The sequence below is a fragment of the Panthera onca genome, chromosome F1, assembly GCF_046562875.1.
Source record: "Panthera onca isolate mPanOnc1 chromosome F1, mPanOnc1 haplotype 2, whole genome shotgun sequence".
NCBI lineage: Eukaryota > Metazoa > Chordata > Mammalia > Carnivora > Felidae > Panthera > Panthera onca.
In genome coordinates this window covers 4,440,696-4,456,855 of record NC_138355.1, presented here as the reverse complement: position 1 = coordinate 4,456,855, position 16,160 = coordinate 4,440,696, and the positions used below count along the sequence as shown (strand labels likewise).

Sequence of the window (16,160 nt, the reverse complement as noted above, 5' to 3'; positions counted from 1 at the left end):
CATGAGTTCGAGCCCCACATTGGGCTGTCTGCTGTCAGTGCAGAGCTCTCTTTGGATCCTCTGTCCCCCTCTCCCCTGCCTGTGCTCTCTCTCTCTCTCTCAAAAATAAACACTAAAATATAAATAAATAAGGAAGGAGGGAAGGAAGGAAGGAAGGAAGGAAGGAAGTTAGTTAGTTCCAAATTAAAAACTTCTCCTAAACACACAAACACACACACACACATACTTGTAGTTTTAGGAGAAATAAAGTTATAATGTGCTATTACTAAATAGTGCTCTTATATAGGTTAAAGTCCTGGCACTGACTCAAATCACTTATGAGGCCTTAGATCAATGACTTAAGCTCTGCTGGATCCAATAATAAATTAGAGAAATAACATATTTAAAATTCTTCAAAATTTTATGAATTGATATATTTTTCACTCTCCAGTTATGATACTAAAACTCTGATTTGACTTAAAATAATATTGCTAAATTTTGACAGTTTGAACATAAAGTATCCTACGGTCTCAGTTCATATTCCATGGCTCACAAGGCACAGTGATAGATCCAGTTGCGGCAAATAAGAAAAATGTTTTAACGGCAGTATTTAAATAGACGGTGAAAACATTTTGTTTTCAGTAGATAGTTGGAATTGACCCAAATTCCAAATGAACCTTGTGGCTACTTCCAGAATCATCCTCACACATCTTTAAGGGCTAGTTCTGAACTTTGAAGATACAGTATACCTACCCATAGGATTGCCAGCTTTAACAAATTAAAAATAAAGAACACCAAATTAAATTTGAACTCCAAGATAAACAATAATTTAGGTAATATTGGGACATACTGTACTAAAATATTATTCATTGTTAATCTGAATTTCAAATTTCACTGGACATCATGTACTTCAAAGGGCAAGCTAACCTATGCAGAATTTGGGGGTGGAAAGGGGAAAAGGGAAATTTTCTTAAATTTCGTGGACAGTATTAAGGAAGGTATTACCAGATAAGAAGTTCAGAAAATTGCAAAAACTGAGTACATATAATTTACAAGGAGAATTTTCAAATTCTAGCTTAAGTTATTGGATATCTCCTCCGTAAGTGGCGACATATTACATTATGATCATAAATTCTTTTTACAAGCCAAAAAAGTGCGATTTACTTGATGAGATTTTCATTCTTTCTTTCCCTTGAAAATGGCACTCTAGCAGAATTATTAAATAATTCCAAAAGCAGTGTGACGGCAGTGTTCATCAGTTGACGGATGAGTTCCTGAAATATGTAGTCAACCAGCATCAGAAACCTCAAAATTGTTTCTAATAAACGTCGATATTCAGACAGCTTGAAATGTGTTGTGTAGTCTTCAGAGAGGTTTGACTCAAAATATTCTTTAATTTCTTTCTTTTCTGCCACCTACAATTCAATAAACAATGGAGAAACAAGTGACAACTTTCTATGTGCATACAGCACGATTTCTAATATATAGTATTTCCATTAGTCTAAATAACATTGCAACTCAACGTTATTAGGACAACTTTCAAAAACTTCATGTTTGCACTGTATTTGAAGAGCAGACCAAAAGAGGCCTATGAAGTTCAGGGTGTCCCTTACAAGCAGACGAGTTTATGGAAGTCCAACGGGAAGTACATACTGATGATTACCTAAGCATTCCTGCATAGAGGGACCCTCCTCAGGTACACTAAGAGCTGCCAACGGGGGAGAGTCAAATCTAAATAAAAGGTTCCTTGGCAAACGGCAAATGGCAAAAGCACAGTGAGACCCTCCTCCAGAGGATCGGCGGGGGTCTGCGCCACGTGGGACCTTAAAATGTGGAGTTCTGACACCCAGCCACGTGCCTCAGATAACACACAGGAGTACTGTGCCGCCTGGCACACAGCTCGGACGCAGACAGGGCGAAGGCAGGGATCTGACGGAAGCTGGGGACGCGAGAGGGGTGATTGTCTGCTTTTCCTGAAAAGTGACAGGTGCGAACTCGCCACTCTGGGGACAAGAGTGGGGGGGGACACCATTTTGCCACTGCCACAGCTCCAGCCCACCAGCACTGATGAACTTCAGTGAACACAGCACCCCCCAGTGGAGACAGGAGCCACCTACACCGCCCGCGCCCCTGTGCCCTGCAGGTGCATCTTCGTTCGGGCAAGTCCGCCTGAGAGTCAGCGCTGCAGGCCCCTCACGGAGAAGACCAGCACAGACCTCCCCCACGCATCAAGTCTACTCATCAAAGAGGCTGCAAATTTCATCTCTAGGGCAAACAGGATCTAGCTTCCTTTTTCTTTTTCTTTTGACCTAGCTTCTATTAACGAGCAGACCAAAACACATCTAGTTAAAACTTGCCATACGGTGAAAGGACAAGGTCCAAACACCCCCCATGCAGGCAAGGAGAAACCCTGCAAAGGACTGGCCTGAGGGCAGGAGCAGCCAGAACACGACAGCAGAGTGCAGAGGGGCTGCCTCACCCCTTCTTTTCTGGACCTCTTCCTAATATAGCCAGCACTCTCAGGCTTTCCTAACAATCACACACCAAAAAACAGTGATGTAGACAAAATGACCAGATGGAGGAATTTACCCCAAAAGGAAGAACAGGAAGAAGTAACAGATAGGGTTTTAATTAACACAGACATAATTAAGATGTCTGAACTAGAATTAAACAATTATAAGGATACTAGCTGGGCTTGAAAAATGCACAGAAGACGCCAGAGAATCCCTTACTGCAGAGATAAAAGAACTAAAACCCAGTCAGGCCAAAATTAAAAATGCTGTAACTGAGTTGCAAGCCCAACTGAATGCAATGCCAGTGAGGACGGACACAGCACGGGGACGAACTGGTGACATGGAAGGGAAAACTATGGAAAATAATGACTCAGAAAAGAAGAGGGAAAGAAAGGCACTGGATCACAAATACAGACTTAGGGAAAAAGCACAGTAACACTTGTATCATAGGAGTCCCAAAAGAAGAGAGAGAAAAAGAGGCGGAGGGTTTATTTGAGCAAACTATAGCTGAGAACTTCCTCAATCCGGGGAATGAAACAGCCACTGAAGTCCAAGAAGCACAGAAAACTCCCACCAAATTCAACGAAAGCCAGCCACTGCCAAGATATCATAGTCAGATTCACAGAACACACAGACAAGGCAAGAATTCTGAAAGCAGCGAGGGAAAAAAGTCCTTAACCTACAAGGGAGGACAGATCAGGTTCGCAGCAGATCTGCCCACAGAAACTTGGCAGGCCAGAAGGGAGTGGCAGGATACATTCAACGTACTCAAGGGGGAAAATATGCAGCCAAGAATACTACATCCAGCAAGGTTGTCACTGAGAACAGAAGGAGACAGAAAGAGTCTCCCAGACAAACAAAAACTAAAGGAGTCTGTGACCACTAAACCAGCCCTGCAAGAAATATTAAAGGGGGACTCTTAGGAGTGGGGGAAAAAAAAGACCAAAAGTGACAAAGACTAGAAAGGAACAGAGAATATCACCAGAAACACCAACTTTACAGATAACACAATAGCACCAAATTCATATCTATCAATAATCACTCTGAATGTAAATGGCCTAAATGTTCCAATCAAATGATACAGGGCATCAGAATGGATAAAAAAAAAAACAAGACCCATCTATATGCTGCCCACAGGAGACTCATTTTAGATCTAAAGACACCTGTAGATTGAAAATGAGGAAATGGAGAACCATCTATCGTGCTAATGGAAGTCAAAAGAAAGCTGGAGTAGCCATACTTGTATCAGACAAACTAGATTTTTAAACCAAAGACTGTAAGAAGAGATAAAGAAGGCCGTTATATCATAATTAAGAGGTCTATACATCAAGATCTAACAATTACAAACTTTTATTCCCAAACTTGGAGACACTCAAATATATAAATCAATTCAGCACAAACATAAAGGAATTCACTGATAATAATACAATAATAGTAGGGGACTTTAACAGCCGACTAACAGCAATGGACACGACATCTAAGCAGAAAATCAACAAGGCAACAGTGGTTTTGAATGACACACTGGACCGGATGGACTTAATGGATATATTCAGAATATTTCATCTTAAAACAGCAGAATACACATTCTTTTTGAATGCACATGGAACATTCTTCAGAACAGATCAAATATTAGGCCTCAACAGTACACAAAGATTGAGATCATACCATGCATATTTTCACACCACACACTATGAAACTTGAAGTCAACCCCAAGAAAAAACTCGGATAACCACAAACACATGGAGATTAAAGAACATCCTACTAAAGAATGAACTGGTTAACCAAGAAATTAAAGAACTAAAGTACATGGAAGCAAATGGATATGAAAACACAACAGTCTAAAACCTTTGGGATGCAGCAAAGGCAGTCCTAAGAGGGAAGTATACTGCAATACAGGTCTACCTCAAGAAGGAAGAAAGGGGACACCTGCGTGGCTCAGTCAGTTAGGCGTCTGACGTCAACTCAGGTCATGATCTCACGGTTTGTGGGTTCGGGCCCCTCGTCAGGCTCTGTGCTAATAGCACAGAGCATGCTTTGGATCTTCTGTCTCGCTCTCTCTCTCTCTCTGCCCCTCCCCCGCTTGCTTGCGCTCACTTTCTCTCTCTTGCTCTCAAAAAGTAAACGTTAAAAAAAATTTTAACAAAAGAAGGAAGAAAGGTCCCAAATACATAACCTAACCTTACACCTCAAAGGAGCTAGAAAAGAATAGCAAATAAAGCCTAAGGCCAGCAGAAGAAGGGAAATAATAAAGACTAGAGCACAAATAAATGATGTAGACATAAACAAAAAAACAGAACAGATCAACAAAACTAAGAGCTGGTTCTTCAAAAGAATTAATAAAATTGATAAACCTCTAGCCATACTTAGCAAAAAGTAAAGAGAAAGGACCCAAATAATATCACAAATGAAGGAGGATAGATCACAACCAACACCACAGAAATATAAACAATTATAAGAGACTATTATTAAAAATTACATGCCAAGGGGTGCCTGGGCTCAGTTGGTTAAGCATTAGACTTTAAGCTCAGCTCAGGTCATGATCTCATGGTTTGTGAGTTCAAGCCCCAGACAGGGCTTTGTGCTGACAGCACAGGGTCTGCTTGGAACTCTCTTTCTGTCTCTCTCTGTCCCTACCCCGCTTGTGAGCTTTCTCTCTCTCAAAATAAATAAACTTTAAAAAATTTAAAAAAATATATACATGCCAACAAATTGGGCAATCTGGAAGAAATGGACAAATTCCTAGAAACATACAAACTACCAAAACTGAAACAGGAAGAAATAGAAAATTTAAACAGACCCATAACCAGCAAAGAAATCGAATCGGTAATCAAAACTCTCCCAACAGACAAGAGTGCGAGGCCAGATGGCTTCTCAGGGGAATTCTACCAGATATTTAAAGGAGTTAATACCTATTCTTCTCAAGCTGTTCCAAAAAAATATAAATGGAAGGAAAACTTCCAAACTCGTTCTACAAGGCCAGCATTGCCTTGATTCCAAAAGCAAAGACCCCACGAAAAAGGAGAATGAACAGGTGATGAACACAGATGCAAAAATTCTCTACAAGATACTAGCAAATCGAATCCAACAGTACATTAAAAGAAGTATTCCTCATGATCAAGCGGGATTCATTCCTGGGCTACAGGGTTGATTCACTAATTGTGTATCAATTAACCTGATATACCATGTTAATAAAAGAAAGGATAAGAACCATATGATCCTCTCAATAGATGCAGAAAAAGCATTTGACAAAATACAGCATCCTTTCATGATACAAACTCTCAACAAAGTATAGATGGAACATACCTCAACATCATAAAGGTCATATATGGAAGACCCACAGCTAATATCATCCTCAATGGGGGAAAACAGAGAGCTTTTCCTCTACAGCCAGGAATAAGACACAGATGTCCACTCTCACCAATACTATCTAACATAGTACTAGAAATCTTAGCCTCAGAAATCAGACAACAAAAAGAAATAAAAGACTACCAAATCATCAAGGAAGAAGTCAAACGTTGACTATTTGCAGACAACATGATACTCTGTAGAAAACTTGAAAGACTCAACCAAAAAATTGCTAGAACACATGAATTCAGCAAAGTCGCAGGATACAAACTCAATGTTCAGAAATCTGTTTCACTTCTATACAATAATGAAACAGCAGACAGAGAAATTCAGAAAACAGTCCCATTTACAATGGCACCAAAACCCACAAAATACCTAGGAATAAACTTAACTTGAAGAGATAAAAGATTTGCACCCTGAAAACTATAGAACACTTATGAAAGAAATTGAAGATGTCGCAAAAAAAGGAGAAACATTCCATGTTCACAGACTGGAAGAACGGACATCGTTAAAATGTCTGTACTACCCAAACCAATCTATATCTTTAATGCAATCACCATCACAATGCCACTAGCATTGTTCACAGAGCTAGACCAATCTGAAAATTTTTATGGAACCAGAAAAGACTCCAAATAGCCAAAGTAATACTGAAAAAGAAAACCAGAGCAGGAGGCATCACGATCCTGGACTTCAAGCTGTGTTACAAAGCTGTAACCAATAAGACAATATGGTACTAACACAAACACAGACACAGATCAATGGAACAGAAGACAGAACCCAGAAATAGACCACAAACGTATGGCCAACTAATCTTTGACGAAGCAGGAAAGTATATGCAGTGGAAAAAGGACAGTCTCTTCAACAAATGGTATTGGGAAAACTGGATAGTGACCACATAAGAATGAAACTGGAGCACTTTCTTACACCATACACAAAAATGAATTCAAAATGGATGAAAAACCTAAATGTAAGGCAGGAAACCATCAAAATCCTAGAGAACACAGGCAGCAACCTTTCTGACCTCAGCTGTAGCAACTTTTTTTTTTTTGAGAGAGAGAGACAGAGAGTGAGCATGCAGGAGTGGGCAGAGGGAGGAGAAGGGGGGAGGGAGAGAAAGAGGGAGGGGAAAGGGAGGGAAGGGGGGGGAAGGGGGAAGAGAGAATGAAATCTTGCCATTTGCAATGATGTGCATAAAGCTAGAGTGTATCATGCTAAGCAAAGTAAGTGAGTCAGAGAAAGACAAATACCATATGATTTCACTCATTTGTGGAATTTAAGAAACAAAACAGATAGGGGGGGCACCTGGGTGGCTCAGTTAAGCATCCGACTTTGGTTCAGGTCATGATCTTGTGGTTTGTGGGTTCGAGCCCCACATCGGGCTCTGTGCTGACAGCTCGGAGCCTGAAGCCTCCTTTGGATTCTGTGTCTCCCTCGCTCTCTGCCCCTCCCCCACTCACATTCTGTCTCTCAAAAATAAATAATAAACATTAAAAAATTTAAAAAAAAGTAAACAGGTGGACATAGGGGAAGGAAAAATAAAGGGAGGGAGGGAGGGAGGGAGAGAGAGAGAGAGAGAGAGAGAGAGAGAGAAACCATAAGAGCCTTAACTATAGAGAACAATCTGAGGGTTGATGGAGGGAGGTGGGGGCGATGGGCATTAAGGAGGGCACTTGCTGTGATGAGCACTGGGTGTTGTATGTAAGAGACGAATAAGCAACTTCTACACCTGAAACCAATTTTTACCATATATGTTAATGAACGAGAATTAAATAAAAACTTAAAGTAAAAAAAGTCTAAACATTTCAGTTATAAGTCATATAAACCAAATCAAACTAGTTTCTGTAGGAGGGAGGACTTGTTGCCTATCACGACTTAAATGGAAACCTCTTAACAAATATTTATGACGAGACCCTGATGGAGCTGAATGGGAGAAACCAGACTGCGAGTAATCCGTAACCAGGGTCCCAAGACAGATGCCGTTAATCCCTTGGCCAGTGTCCCGGAGTCTGCCTGGGACACGACTGGGCTTCAGGAAGTTAGGGTGACTGAGGAAGCAGATGAGGAAGGAGAGTCCTTGTTCCATTGATGAAAAACAGCCGCGCTGCATCTTCTTGTCAACAGGCGAAGCCTTGAACTCACTGCTACCCAGTCTCCACCAGAAATTAATTCAGAGAAACTCGGTCTGAAAACCGAGGGGGACCCGGTCCACCTCTCCCCCGGAGAGCCTCCGCTGTGCTCCTGGACTCGGCCAAAGCAGCGGAGAGAGGCCACCAGCCTGTAACCAGACAACACGGCATCAGTCCCTCATCCAAGGGCGTCTGTGAATGACGCTTCCATGCACTGTCATTCCCCGACCGGGGAAGCTCCGTAAAATAATCCTGTCAAGTGAGTCACAGCATCTCAGAGAACAATGTTCTGAGGACATTGCTCATTGAATTATTGAGTCCTTTTCATAAAATCCTCAGGCAAGTTTTGTCTCATCTGGTTGTGTTTCTCTTGAGCAATGAGTTTTTGTCTTATAAACACCGAACTTTGTAACAAATCGTATTTCCCTATATATGCCAGGTCGGGTTAGATTTTAAGTATCTTGAAGGTACATACGTAAACATCCATACGCGTGCATTTACGCACACGCGCACACACACACTCTTATGCAGGCTTCCCCACTCTCCAAAGGTAGAGTTGCTACGAAACCTTCCAAAAGCCGCAGCAGCATAAAGCCAAGAAGCCATTACCATTAATTTATATGGAAATTTTTCGAGCCTTCCCACACCCCAAAAGGCTTTGCTGACAGCTGCACAAAACTAACTGATGCTCAGAGACGCCTCCGCTGGCAGCCCCGGCCACGTGGGGCCTGGGGAAGGAGCTGGGCCGCTGGGCCGGCGCCCTCGCTGCCCCGTAACCGCCGCTGTAATAGACGCGGCGGGTTCTCTGTGCTTCTGGCCTTTTTTTTGTAAAAGCAACATCCTCTCTGGATTTCAGCTAACAAACCAGCTATGCATATACATCTGCTGTAAAGCAAAGTGGCGTAAATGAACTTTCACAAGGCGGGGGGTGGGGATATACCTGCACGCGCGTACACCTGCACCCCACACGGCCCCTGCAAAGTGTCCCATGCCCGGCGACCATGCGGCATTAGCTGCTTGGCCTAAGGAACCACCTCTGTCCCTCCGCCTGCCCATTTCTAACTCTGCCTCCAGGCATGCAACCCGGAGACGCTGCTTCGGTCAGTATGTTACAGGCTGACAGAGAGAGAGAGAGAGGAGAGAATGAAAGAATTACCTTTAAAAATGTACGTTTCATTTCGCAAATAGCCTTCTCTCTGATATCCTCAAGCTGTTTCACTGCCTGGGTAGCCTGCCGTGCCTGTTCTTCACAAAATCCATCCAGAGAATACGTTCGGGACCTATCCAGCTACTCACCCGATAGATGTTGAATGTTGGAAAGTCAAAGTTTGTTACAAAAAAAAAAAAAAAAAAAAAAAAGACACGAAACATTCTGGTCATCCTTTCATGTCATAAAGAGCATATTTTAAACTCTCTTTCATACACATTATGCTTTATACACCAAATGCTTTCCGTGTTCTTCAAATCCACACACTCAGTTAAACTACATCTTAATAAAACACAGAAAAATACGTTATTATTTTAACTGTAACGAAGATTAAGCCTAAGCAGAAGAACTCAGGAGTTGAGGTGTTTTGAAATATTTGAGCCCCGGGGAGCCACCAAACCCAGGAACTGCTTTTACCCTTGAAATCTCGATTGCGTGTAAAATTACAGATGTGAGCACTAAACGTCAGATAAAGAGGCTAAAATTAAATAATCCAAATGACGTGAAGTGTGCATGAGCTCACTCGGCATGCAGCACGGGGGAAATCCCAGCGGCTGTGCTACTGGGCCCCACAGCACACAGACATTTCGCCCACTCACGGTAGCCCAGTGTCTTTCCTCCTTGCGGTGTTTTCCTGTTTTTCCCACCATGTGTTAATTCTCTCACCAAAACGCATTTTCATCAACAAACACGCACCTTTATCCCTAGTGGTACTCTAATACTTGGTAAGTGTAGGCTTGCAAAAAAAAAAAAAAAAAAAAAAAAAACTGAAAAGTGCTCCCCTAACCTTAAAACTCTGGATTAACTCTGTGTGCTCCCTCTCCTCGTCCTTTTTCTGGTTACCAGGCCCTGATCTTTCCAGTAAAGGTGTCTCAAAATGTCGCTTCCTTTCTGAGCTCACTGCCAACCACTAACTGAAGTCACTCTTGCTCACACCTGCATTATTCTAGTGCTCTAACCATCTCTTTGCCTCTCCCTGCCTTCCATTGCCCCCACAAAGTGACATCACATTAATTTTCCTAAAATGACATGTTCAGAAACTTTCAATCACTGTTAAGAATAATTCTCAGAGTTTACTCTGCAGAAGAACCGCGCGGGGAGCCTGTGAAACGTGTAGGTGACTAGCACTGCCCACTGCACTCTCCCCCGCCAGGGGTGGGACACAAACAGTCACATGTGCACAAGGCAAAGTACTGAGCCCCCAAGACACAATTATTCTTGAACGCAAATCCCAACTCTCCAGCTGGTTCTATGGCCTTGGATAAACCGGTCTCCCTAGGTCTGGACGAAATGAGAACGCAGGCCCTTTCCCATTTGTTGTGGACGCTCTGGGGCCCTGTGGCACACACTCGTCCACACAGCACGTGCACACCTGCCTCGGGGACCCCTCCTTGGTACCTGCGCCCCCAGCAGTCCACCTTCTGACTCCTGACCCCCGACTCGGTTCTCCAGGCTACGAATCCCTGCTGTCCCTCCTTCTGGGCCTGGTTTCTCCAGTGGGTCTCAGGAACTCCTGTCCCTGCGACCTTTCCTCACGACCCCCACCAGGAGCGCCCCCGCTCACAGCAGCTTCAGCTCCTAGCTCTCCCTTAGTCTGCTATTCTTGGCCCAACGTTCAGACCCAACCTAACTTTCGAATCGAACATAAACTGAGCGCTTTCCTCACATTCACATACACCCCCCCCTACCCGACCCAGCTCCCCAGCTCCTCAAATCCAGCACGGCCCAGCTCATCACGTCCTCCTTTCCCGCAACACGCCTAGACTTCCACTGCAAAGGCTGATCTCTGCTTCCCCTGAATCTCTGGGGCGTGAGCATTTCACAAGCATTGTTTGCCGATAAATCCTCCTTGCCTTCTATTTTGCTACCTGGTTGGCTAGAATGATTAGCAAAATTGAGGGACTACCTCTAGAATTAGCAATCATTTTTCTATGTAAAGAATCATCTCTTCCAATAAACTGTGAGCAAAGGAAAATTAACAATACCTCATTTTTAGTTTTACCCATCTCCTCTGCATAAAATAGGTAATTGACAAATATTTACAGGGTCTAAGGTCTCCAGGGAAGAGTCCTATCATCCCTTCTCTGTCACTCTGTGAGCATGACCATCCATGAGGCACAGCCTTCACAGATATACTGAAGTTTCCTTTGCCTTAACGCCCACCATTAACTGGTAAATTCTGTGACTCAGTCACTCATAAAACAATCTAATATAGCTGTCCAACCAATTTCCTTCTAGAATAAAACCATATAAAAGTACTCTTCAATGAAATGTCTCATACTTAACTTGAATTTAATCCTTTTGAAACATTAATCTCAATACAGTTATAAAAAATACACTTCATCTGTAATAATTCATTTTTTCATTAATTCTTTTATTCACTCGAAGACTACTTATTAAGCATCTACGTATCAGCCACTATATATAATCAATTCTAAAAATACGCTGATTTATAGGTATTAACCATATTACACATATACAGTCAACACAATTAATTTTTTAGTTGATTATCAAATTCGAGTTGATTTATCAAATCCTTTCACTATTTTTAAGTCTAGATGACTATCAATTTTACTTTTTAGTACCTCCTTCACACAGTGGGTAAATGAAGCAAAAGCTGCTAGAATCTTGTTCAATTGTATACTAAACACTTAAAACATATAGTTCTATATACTTTAACCTCTCTGAAAGAACTATGCTAGGGACGCCTGGATGGCTCAGTCAGTTAAGTGTCTGGCTTTGGCTCAGGTCACATTCTCATGGTTTTGCTCATAAGTTCGAGTCCCGCATCAGGGTCCCTGCTCTCAGCACAGAGCCCGCTCCGATCCTCTGTTCCCTTCTTTCTCTCTGCTCCCTACCCTCACTCTGTCACTCTCTCAAAAATAAATAAAACATTAAAAAAAAAAAAAAGAAAGAACTATATAAACTAAAACATTCAGGAAGAAGCTCCCCCTTTCTGGGGCGCCTGGGTGGCTCAGTTAAGCATCCGACTTCAGCTCAGGTCATGATCTCACAGTCTGTGAGTTCGAGCCCTGCGTCGGGCTCTGTGCTGACAGTTCAGAGCCTGGAGCCTGCTTCAGGTTCTGTGTCTCCCTCTCTCTCTGCCCCTCCCCTGCTCGTGCTCTGTCTCTATCTCAAAAATAAATAAAAACATTAAAAAAATTTTTTTAAAAAGAAGGTCACCCTTTCTTAGAACTGTGGAACAGAAAAACCCATAAATTGAAGCAAAACCTCCAAGTGGCAACTTATGACAATTTCTTGCCATGTAATCTTGAGAGAGAAGAACATCGCAGGTAGCTGACAATTATATATTAGAAATTACTATTTATAAATGATATTGCACATTCAGAGTTTTGAAAATAAAGAAAGGGCCTCATAACAGACTTAGGTTGAATTGAGGGATGAAACTATGTATAAAGAATGTTGTTAGGGGCGTCTGGGCGGCACAGTCAGTTAAGCGTCCAACTCATGATTTCAGCTCAGTTCATGATCTCACGTTTTGTGAGTTCAAGCCCCTCACCGGGCTCTGTACTGACAGTGCGGAGCCTGCCTGGGATTCTCTCTCTCTGTCTCTCTCTCTCTCTCTCTGCCCCTACCCTGCTTGCTCACTCTCTCTCAAGTAAATACACTTAAAAGAATTTTTTTAAATAAGGAATGTTATTAATTATTAAAAATGACTATCCACGGAAACGATGTTCTTTGCAACTATTGTGGAATGTTAGTCATCCGTAGTGATGGTTTCTTCCGGATCTAGAGACAGGTATTCCTTTGGTTCAAAACTCCTTTTGTTCCTCCTGGTTTCTACCTGCAAACAGAGACTAACGGCAGTGTGCTGCTCCTCACCTTGATGAGGCAAATGGCAGACGGGGTTTCTTCATATTCTTTTCCACGTTTGTGATCAATTGCATCTTCACAAAGTCCCTTCACACAGAGCAGACAGCCTTGAAATAACTCATCAGCCCCAAAAAGATGGCGGCACAAAAATGACCTGAAAGGTAAACACTTTCCAGACTTATCTGGCTCCTGTTCAAAATGAATACAATTCACTTAGACGGAACTGTGTAATTGGTTTTGTATCCATATGTATTATATCTACTGTATTTTAAATGACATTAATAAACGTTAGTAAGCATAATGGGGTTTGTTTGGCTGATAATGTTGAAAGCAAGGTTCTGGTATCGGGTGTGTTGAGTAAAAAAATACGAGGGCAAACAAGTGATGATATAATTTTATGCCACTGAGTTCTAACAACTTTGAAACAGTAGGCAGCGATGTACAACATAAGTTATATTTCCCCTATTAAATTTAAATACTTTTCCTCAATTTATGTTTTCCCCAATTACAGGAAGAAAAATTAGCTAGACTTGGGAACCATTTGGAGAATGTTTCTTAAGTTCTCCAACCACCTATATCCTAGAATAGAAAAGATGAGCCTTGCTCTTTCCTCTGCCCCTTTCTGCCGGTCCGATCGTGGTCACAAAGGTGAGTATTATCACTTCTAACAACACAAGACAGAACTGAAGGAGAAAAGAGCAAAGTGAAAGAGATCAGGCTCCTTAAAAACTGGATCAAGAAAAGCGAACCTCCCTGTGCAACAGTGTATCAAAGAAGGGGGCGGGGGGGGGGGGGAGGGGGGCTTCTGCCCTTCACCGATCCCTTGTGGGCGGCTAACTTTTATAGCTGATTTTGGTATATTTTATATAAAAATATAATCATCAGAAATTAGCCTTTTCCTGTCTTTCCATTTTATTGGCGAAAGCTTTATCCACCATGAAGAAGCTCCCTGGGCCCTTTTTTCTCACTGCCCTTCCCCTCCCCAAGGCCTTGTGGTCTTTGTCATAAAGGCCTCCTCAAATGACACAGGCCTCGCATAACCTGGAGCTACTCACAGAGGTGGAATTTGTTCACGGACACTCCCCTGGGTATCTAGTACAGGGAAGAAAAGAAATCATACTAAAGACAAATGGCACATTCCAAAAAGTGAACCGCCACAAAAAAAATCAAACCCCATCTTGGGATCTATTCACGAGAGAATGATGATGAAGATTCACATAGTAATGAATCCACATTACCCAGAATTGTTTAAAGCTTTCTTCTTTCCTTTAAAAAAATATAATTGACTTTATGTGTGTATTTTAACACAGATATGAGGAAACTAGGGAGGGTTCATTGTGAAAACAATTATAGGGGGGGAAAGCATGAAAACATTTAGAACTGTGATGGTGAGATCTGACAAGAGAAAAATAATGCATCATCTGATGACTATTCAGGCAAAGGTGTTACCAGGAACTCACCAACAAACTTCCATTGTATCGTACTAGAGAGCTAAATACATTCTCGCAAACTTGACTCACAAGATTGAACTGCTTGGCATTAGAACATATATCACAGAAATCTCTTAAAACCCAGGTCCTGGCTCCTCTAAAAATGGGGTAAGTGTACTTTCCACTACTCTTCCCTCTAGGTACAACTAAAAACTGTGAACGTTACATATGAAGTGAACGGGAGAAGACACTGAGAGGTAGAGAAGACAGACCGGCCAGGAGTGACAGGGTGATCAGGCGCGTCGTCTTCTGCCTTCTACAGCCCAGGCTTGGAAATGCCAACAGGTGCGGACAGAAACGCCTGCTGTCTGGCTCGAGGGCCAGAAAGGGGCAGCCGAGCAAGACAGAAAACTTTTCAACAACCACCATTCTATCCCAGCGAGATACCACAGGGGGGAAAGGCCACGTGGAGAGCCTGGCATCGTGCCCCGGGCAACTGGTAGTGAGCTTCCCTAGCGGTCCTCTGGGGGTTTTCAGGGAAAGCTGAGCAGGGAATAGGGAAGGTCATCCTCCCTGGGTGGTGGTGAGCAGAGAACAGAAGACATATAATTTTATAAGTTAAAAAATACAATGACTGAAATGAAAAACTCAGTATGTTGGCTCAACAGCAGAACGGAGTGGACAGAGAAATCAGCGAACTGAAAGAACAACAACAGAAAGCATTCAATCTGAACAACAGAGTAAAGGCTGACTGAAAAAAATAAACGGACCCTCAGGGACCAGAAGGACCATAAAAAAGATCTAGCATTTGCATCCCCAGTCCTAGAAGCAGAGGAAGGAGAGGGCAGGGCTAAAAACACTTGAAGAAATATGGACAAAAATGCAACAAGTTTGTCAACGGATGCACGAGCCAGAGGTTTAGAAGCCAGGGTGACTACAACAGGATAAAGACAGAAGTCCAACCACCACACATCAAAGTCAAACTTCTGAAAACTACAGCCAAAAGAAAAAGTGTCAAAAGCAGCAAGAGAAAAAACCAACTACGGAAGAAAAGCAATTCGAATGACCATGGAGGCCAGGAGAAGGGCTCAGAGGAAAGAACTGTCCACTCAGAATCCCATATTCAGCAGAATCTTCTTCGATGACGGAGAAACAAAGAAGATGTTTTCGGACACGGGAGAAGCAGGAGACTTTGCTGCCCGCAGACCTGCCCTAACAGAATGGCTAACGGAAGTTCTCGCAACAGAAATACACAACAAAACAGCCCAAGGAGCCCTGCGACATTGAGAAGCAAGAGCATGATAAACAAACCAAACTGAATACATTTTAAAAACACATAGACTGTCGTTCTCGTTCTCGAGTTTTACAATGTATATTTGATGGTGGAAGCAAAAACGGTAACAGTGCCGAAAGCAAGTGGAGGAAACATTTAAGACCGTCATACTGTAAATGGGGGAGGGCAGAGACACACAGAGGTAAGGTTTCTACAGTTCACTCAAACTAATAAAATGCAACGCTAGTAAATTGCACGCTACGTATGTATGATGTTACGCCAACAGCAACCACCAAACAGCTACACAGACATACTTTAAACAATAGTATAGAAAAATCCAAATAGAATTCTAAGAAATACTGCTATAGTTGAATATTCAAAGAATCCACAGAAAGAAGAAACAGACAAAAAGCAGAGGGAAGAAACAGAAACCAAAAAATAAAATGGCAAACT

At 42.3% G+C, this 16,160-nt stretch overlaps 1 protein-coding gene across 1 annotated transcript in view; it reads right to left on the bottom strand.

Annotated features, from left to right (window-relative positions):
* DNAH14 (dynein axonemal heavy chain 14) overlaps nt 1–16,160 on the bottom strand; it is a 323,430-nt gene that overhangs the window by 251,152 nt on the left and 56,118 nt on the right. Inside the window, exons 9-11 of the mRNA XM_078440753.2 lie at nt 13,014–13,158; nt 9,120–9,251; nt 1,144–1,394 (exon numbers count right to left, since the gene is read on the bottom strand). Coding sequence (XP_078296879.2) covers nt 1,144–1,394; nt 9,120–9,251; nt 13,014–13,158 — 528 coding nt within the window. The remainder of the gene's footprint in view (nt 1–1,143; nt 1,395–9,119; nt 9,252–13,013; nt 13,159–16,160) is intronic.